The 7,820-nt window shown below is 38.1% G+C and overlaps 1 protein-coding gene across 1 annotated transcript; it reads right to left on the bottom strand.

Annotated features, from left to right (window-relative positions):
- Nucleotides 1-2,509: 2,509 nt before the first annotated feature.
- kcnd1 (potassium voltage-gated channel, Shal-related subfamily, member 1) lies at nt 2,510-5,348 on the bottom strand. Its single transcript, XM_073819574.1, has 2 exons — nt 5,198-5,348; nt 2,510-4,314 (listed from the first exon to the last, which is right to left on the bottom strand). Exon 2 carries the CDS (start codon nt 3,626-3,628, stop codon nt 2,510-2,512), a length of 1,119 nt encoding a protein of 372 aa, XP_073675675.1. The 5' UTR covers nt 3,629-4,314; nt 5,198-5,348.
- Between the last annotated feature and the right edge of the window lie 2,472 nt (nt 5,349-7,820).

Here is a 7,820-nt window from a genome sequence, read left to right as displayed (position 1 = left end):
GAAGTGAACAATAGTCTTTCTAATGACTTAAAATGCATATATAATAGTGATGAGGCGATAATAATTAGTTTAAATTAAAGCTGCAAAACGATTAGTCACGATTAATCGATTCAAAATAAAAGTTTGTGTTTGCATACTATATGTGTGTGTGTGTGTACTGTGTATATTTATTATGTATATAGAAAATCTCCAGTTATCTGAATAAAACACAGATTTAAACGGAGGAAACTTAAAGACAATAAACATACGATTGCTACAATATATGGTGTGTCTGTGTTCTTCAAGCAATCTTGGATATTTTTATAAGGATAAAGTATATTTATAAAGAAATAATCTAATCAACATAGCCTTTATAATATGATATGAAACCATGTCTCATCAGAAAAGTTTATTTTAAACACTCCACTATGATATGAAAGTTAATTTGGAGAAAAAGCATGTCAATAAATTGATTAACCTTCTAGATTAACGTTATAATAAACCGAAATTCACTCTAATATGCAGAGATAGAGTTTGAGACACTCCACATGTGTAAAAATGATACACAGTTTGTGTGGAGCAGCATTTACAGTGAACAGAGCTGCTCTGAGACGCACATACGTAACCTGCACACATGTAAATAATCTAAGCACATATATTAAACCTGCATCGCATATATTTACTTCATTGTATCATAGTGTCTGTGAGTTCACGGTAGTATTATGCTTTTTAAATGGGTTTATTATATCTTGCAGACTTGGAAAACGGTCTAATAATGCGTTTCATGGATTCTCGTCCCTGAAATGCACCACTTCCAGTATTTTGCTGGTTACTCAACAGAGGTATATTGCAGTGGAGGATTTTTTTATAATCGAGTACTCGAATTGAATCGAGGAACCATGACAGCCATTGTCAAAGTGAGTGCATTGCATTGTGGGATATGGTTTTTCACAGTATGCTGCACTTTCTGCCAAATGTAGTAACTCATTCAGGCATTCCATGGATACAGAAAACTAGAGTACTTACTACACACTAAAAAACTGTAGTATGGTTTGATTCGGAACACAGCCTACATCTGCTATAATCTGCATCACAATACTGTGCAACATCTGAATTATTCTCATTGCATCTGTGTGGGTGTTTTCTACCCAACAACAACATGGGAAAAAAAGAAACCATATTGAGATATTTTGCAAAACAGCCAACGATTCAGGAAAAAGTTGGCGAAAAACACATGTACAGTACACATTAAAAATGACTATGCTTCATCTATCCTCCTCATCCTCTGCTCTCGAGCGCAGTGACACAGCGTTCCACTCTTCATCCATCACTCTGAGGGATTAAACCATATCAATGAACAAGAGAAAACTGGACTCTGTCATTTTTGCTTCCCTAAAGCCTGACAGCAAACCAATGGCCAGAAACGTGGCTGAAGACTATTGTGCAGAAAAAGCGCATAACTCATTCATAGCTCAGTTTATGAGCAAATGACTCACTACAGAGAACTACAAGAGAGGTTTCAGGGCATAACTAGGGGGTTTTGTAGCCAGGGGGTGATTTAAGTTTCACTAACCTCGCGTATTAGCATTTTAAACATATGGGCAGGTGTCTTGCCTAAACAGAATTCAAACAGCAATTATACGTTATTTAAAAAAAATATATATGTGAACTCAGACCACAAAACCAGTCTTAAGTAGCATGGGTATATTTGTAGCAATAGCCAAAAATACATTGTATGGGTCAAAATGATCGATTTTTCTTTTATGCCAAAAATCATTAGGATATTAAGTAAAGATTATGTTCCATTAAGGTATTTTGTACATTTCCAACCGTAAATATATAAAAACTTAATTTTTGATTAGTAATATGCATTGCTAAGAACTTCATTTGGACAACATTAAAGGCGATTTTCTCAGTATTTTGATTTATTTTTGCACCCTCAGATTCCAGATTTTCAAATAGTTGTATCTCGGCCAAACATTGCCACATCATAACAAACAATACATCAATGGCTGTTAGATGATGTAAATTTTTTTTTTTTTAAATTACCCTTATTACTGGTCCAGGGTCACTTATATTAATAATAATAATAATAAAAAAAACATATTTCTTTTTTTTTATTTTAATAACAAGGCAAGACACCTTAAAAACCTGACCTGAATGCTGGTAACCAATACAGAGAGCATACATTTAAAAAATAAATACAAAAATAATAATAGTAATGAAAATCTGAACTATGGCGCACTTAGAACAACATCCTCTGTTCATATTCAAACTCAAGTTTCATTTGAACTCCTATATAAGAACACTGTCAGCATCATAAATGAGCAATGAAGCAGTAAGTGGTTTGGATCACATGGGAATTTTCCAGAAAGTTCTTAATGGACCTCATCTACTCCTTCCTTAGCTTTTTAAACACCACCATGGAACCAGTTTCACTGCAGTCCAAACAAACGCCAATCTAACGTCATAGAAGAACAATCTGTCGCATTTTCAAACCATCACGAGCTGCGGATAAAAGGGAATGGACTTACCCAAGTGTTGTCATGGTGACTATGGTGTACCAGAAGGAGGCTGGGATGCTGGTGAAGTTGGTTCCCTTGGTGCCCTTCTCAGCGTAGAACATGACGGTGGCAAATATGATGATGGCCATGGTAAGGGAAAACAGGAGGAAGCCCAACTCGGAAGCACAGCTCTTCAGAGTATAACCTAGGATCCGCAGGCCCTGAGAGTGACGTGAGAACTTGAAGATCCGGAAGACGCGGAACACCCTCAGCGTGACGAATGCGCCGCTCACGTCCTCATTCTCAGGCATGACCAGGCCGATGTAGTAGGGCATGATGGCGACGACGTCGATAACGCTCATGACTGAGCGCATGAACTTGCAGCGACTGGGTGCAGCGAAAAGCCTCATGAGGTACTCGAAGGTGAAGATGAGCACGCAGGCCGTGTCCATGCAGAAAAACGCCAGCGAGTACTTCTCGCCACACGGCAAGTCTTTCTTGCTGCCTTTGAGGGGTCGACAAGGAACAGTTTCCACCACGTTTGCTATCACCGAGACGGCGATGAAGAAACCCGTGACGTAGTAGAAAACCAGAGCCATAGTGCTCGTGTGAGGGTTTTCAAAGGCGCGCCACAAACGTTCCCGATTCGTGCTGTGCGGCGGCAAAGGGGTGTCAGTCGCCATCTCGGCCTCCGTGTCCTCGGCCAATCGTTCCTGGTTTTCTTTCTTACGATCTCTGTACTCTTCCATACAGCAGTCACCGATAATATCCGGCACGATGCCGTAAAACGCCAACTCCTCGTCAAAGGCCTGAATGCACTCCTGCCTCGGGTAGTGAAGCTTGCCGGTACGGTAGAAGTTCAAAATGTGGCGAAACATCTCCGGGTCCCGGTCGAAGAAATACTCCTGAGTGTCCTCGTTGTAGAAAAACTCCTTTTCCGAACTGCCCAGCAGAGTATCGGGATAACGGTCTAGCGTGTTTTTCCATGTCTGGAAACGGAGCCCGCTCACGTTTACGAAGAGGATCTCGTCGTTGCGGCTCTTTTTGTCTATGGGCGGTTTGGGCATGGTTTTCTTGGCCAGAGGAAGCCAGCCAACGGCTGCTGCCCTGGCAAATGGTAGCCATGTTGCCACTCCGGCAGCCATGTTTAATTCTCTGGCTTAACGGTTGTTAATAAATCAAATACGGCAAAAACGCCAGTCAGTCCTGAGATTTTCTGAACCAGAAAGAGTTTTTCCAAACTAATCATCCGAGCTAAGGATCTCAGACTAGTTCCTTGGTTTGTCTGCGCATTTAATATGCTAGGAAGGAATCCTGTGAGGTAAATGGAAGTGGGCGAATGTTTTCATTATCTGCTACAAAAAATTTTGAGGCTGTCAGAGTGTCAAAGCCATTTGAATCTCAGCATCTCCATATATCACGATTCTGGCCCGTTAAAATTCATCAGCTCACGCTTTTGTTTGCAGATTGTGGCTGTTCAAAGAATCAGTTCAGCCATTTCAAGGGTTAACCCTCCTGGCCATTTCTTGCAGGCTCTGCCGGAGAATACTGATTTGTTGCTGCGCTGTGCTGTTTCAAATTTTTATTAGTCTGTGATGAGGTTTTCTGAAGTTAGCACGAAGACTATTTCTCCTCTACTGCGTCCATTCTTTCGTTTGAAGTTGTTTTACTGTCCTTTGTATGTGATTTCAAGACTCTTGCGTTTTTTTTTCTTTCCTTTCTTTTGGTTTCAAGTGGCTACTCAATCTCAAAAGAGGCTGAGAAGATTTTCAAATGGACATCTCAGAACCACAGCCACCTGGACTCTGCGTATGGCCGTTCCTTCATGCACCTGTCATGAAAGAACACAACAAATCCTTAGATGATGTCTCAAAGCAACATAGGACACAGTAGCTACTTTCACCAGCTTGTTTTACGTCAGAGACTGTTAAAATAAACAAGCCTCACAGTCTGTTTATGAGAGCTCTCGCACGCTAAAGTCATTCACGCTTTGTACTACACAGAAAACGTAGCATTGCATTTTATATTTATAAAATAGTATATTGCAGTACACAGAAATACATTAATGAATTGCACGGAACTATATACTACTTTATAAATAAGCAAAATACTTTTTGAATGCAATCAGACAAACCGACATTTCTTTTTTGTGTTCATGTTCACAATCAATATGTGACGTATAAGTCAATCAATAATGTGTTTCCCCACTTCTAAGCTAATGCAACTTCCTGTTGCATCTAAAAATGTCTCAGTATGAATAGCCTCCCTAATCCAGAATTTGATTTTAAAACCTACACAAACTTTTTAGGCTATCATCACATAACCACACAACTACCCTTAAGGCTCCTGTTGGAGGACAGGTGACCCAGCCCAGTCCCAACATAATGCATATAACATGCTCTCACAATCAAAAATCAATAACGCATTACTCTACACCTTCTGCACAACGAGCAATAACATGCACATAGAAGACGAGCAATAAATTCTGGGTTTACTTTAGCACTAATGCAGCTCTATGACTGCAACTTATTCTTTCTCTCTAGGTTCCAACGCATCAGACAAGCGTGCGAAAGAGAATGTAGGTGCTCCTAAATTTGTCCATCCCTAAAGCGACTTCCAAAATCATTGAGAGCCGTAAATATAGCGGCATAAAAAAGTCAAGCAAGTTGCCAGCAGTAACGACAAGTGATGATTTATCTTTAAAGACTTGTTACCTCTGAGCCAGACGAGAGGAGGAAGAGTTCAATGTGATGGAAAGCTGCTGAAAGAAAGAAAAAGGAAAGAAACAGCAATCTCTCTGCAGCAGTCCTGGCATCTCGCATACAGCTTGTGAAGGAGCGACCGTAACGCCTAGTCCTCCTTGCCTCTCTCTCCTCTCCTCCGCTGCTCTGTTGCATTCGTGCGCTGCCTCTCTCTCTCTCTTTCACTCTCATTTGCTTGCTCAACCTCCCCACCCTCTTTCTCTCTCTCACTCTCTCTCTCTCTACACTTATACACATCCATTTAAAGCTTAATATCTCTTGCAAATGCATCCTGCCCTACAATGGGTCATAGAGAACGAGGCAATAGCTCAGGTTTCACACAACCTGACAATACTAGATCACACAATCTACTTGTGCCCTTTGTTGCAGCTTACTGCATTCAGACACATCGCATCCTCTCCTCTTTCAACAGATCATTTCAAGTTGCTCCACCTCTCTCAGCTAGTGGGAGTAGTACGAGAATTTCATTCTTATTTCAGTTTCCTCAACTGCTTCCGAGCACAATGGGGTGCCATCACACTTCTGAAAGCAATCTGTAAGGAAAATCAGAGGGGAATGTGTTAAAATCAATGAAGCTCTGGGAGATGCTATGTGGGGTTTACATAAATGATATAGAGCACATAATCAGCCTCAGTAAATGTCCAAGGGGGCCTTAAGATGACTTAAAATAATTAAAACTATGATAAAACAAGTACTATAAGCAAACACAACTAAAAATCAACATTTTAAATCACTCCTCAACAATTTTTCCTCCACAGTATATATATATTAGTTCATGTTAGTTAATGCATATCATAATATACATACAGTTGAAGTCTTACAGTTTACATACACCATGCTGAATCTGCTAAATGTTAATTATTTTAACAAGATAAGGGGAATCATACAAAATGCAAAAATGTTTTTTTCTTTAGTACTGACCTGAATTAGATATTTCGCATAAAAGATGTTTGCAGATACTCCACAAAAGAAAATAACAGCAACAGTTTTAAAAATGACCATGTTCAAAAGTTTACATACACTTGATTTTTAATACTGTGTTGCTGTTTTTTTTTTTTTTTTGTCCTTAACAGTTAAACTGTTGTTTTTTTTAGAGAAATCCTTCAGATTCTTGGGGTTTACAGCATTTTTGTGTATTTAAACCCTTTCCAACATTGACTGTATGATTTTGAGATCCATCTTTTCACAATGACTATTTCAACTTTTACAGAAGGTTCAAACACTCACTGATGCTCCAGAAGGAAAATTAATAGCCGGGGGATTAAAACTTTTTGAATTAGAAGAATTTGTAGATTCTGTAGGTCTGTACTAAATAAAGAAAATATGATATTTAGGCAAAATAAGAAAAACGTACACATTTTCATTCTGTTCAAAATGTACACCCCTGGCTCTTAATGCACTGTGTTTCCTTCTGGCATCAGTGAGTGTTTGAACCTTCTGTAATAGTTGCATATGAGTCCCTCAGTTGTCCTCAGTGTGAAAAGAATATACATATTATGATATAACATATTATGTATACATATATACAGTACTGACCAAAAGTTTGGACACTTTTATACAGTGAATTTATATAAAAAAAAAAAAACAGTTTTTGTATAATTTTTTTTTTTTAAATATTAATTTATTAATTTATATATATTTAAAAAATATCACTAACCCACTGAAAACTGCACAAATGTAGAGTAAAAACTTTAATAAACAGAAAAATATACAGTACAGACCAAAAGTTTGGACACACCTTCTCATTCATTTGAACACACCTTCTCATTCATTCTCATTCATTTGCGTCCAAACTTTTGGTCTGTACTGTGTATATATATATATATATATATATATATATATATATATATATATATATATATATGTCATTGCAAAACTAATATTCAAATTGTTAATGTTAGCATATAAAAAGAAGTTAACAAGTGTGTAGAATACCGTATCAGAAGCATCCCAGCATTCATAGCATGTAGTTGACTGTCTGAACTGTGCAGAGCTGAAATTTAGAAATGCTAATTATGTTTTTACATAATTAGCATTTCAATTACTTAATATTACTCCAAAATGTGGAAATATTAGTATCAAATGTATGAGTAGGTGTGTCCAAGCATTTTATTAGTAGTATATAATCAACCATTTTGATATCTAGATATCAGTATTGGCATAATCCATTGAAAACCCATATCAGCCAACCACTACTTTACATTCACAAACTGTTCTTTAGTCTACATACTGTATTATTCATGAGGACAAAGGCTGAATTCAGCAGCCTGACACTCATTCACGTAGCATTTATAACAACTGCGCTTTCCAGATGCAACACACATTCGACTGGGGTCTCAAATGGCTTGTTTTGCTCCACCAAAAATAAAGGGATTTGATTACATTGGTATTTATATCTGTCTTGTTTACCCTGTGGAATTAACCATTTAATGTAATGGCATACTGTACACACATGCACGTAAACATTGTCTGGTTTCAATTATAGAGCAGGCATTAAATTTCTCTGCGAAGTGTCACGTTAGGGACAGATTGACGGGATGTGCAATTCCATTTGGAGCCACTAGTGGCACAAAAA

Source organism: Garra rufa, chromosome 15 (assembly GCF_049309525.1).
Source record: "Garra rufa chromosome 15, GarRuf1.0, whole genome shotgun sequence".
Lineage (NCBI taxonomy): Eukaryota > Metazoa > Chordata > Actinopteri > Cypriniformes > Cyprinidae > Garra > Garra rufa.
Note: the sequence above shows the minus strand (reverse complement) of the source record. Positions and strands in the feature narration are given on the sequence as shown.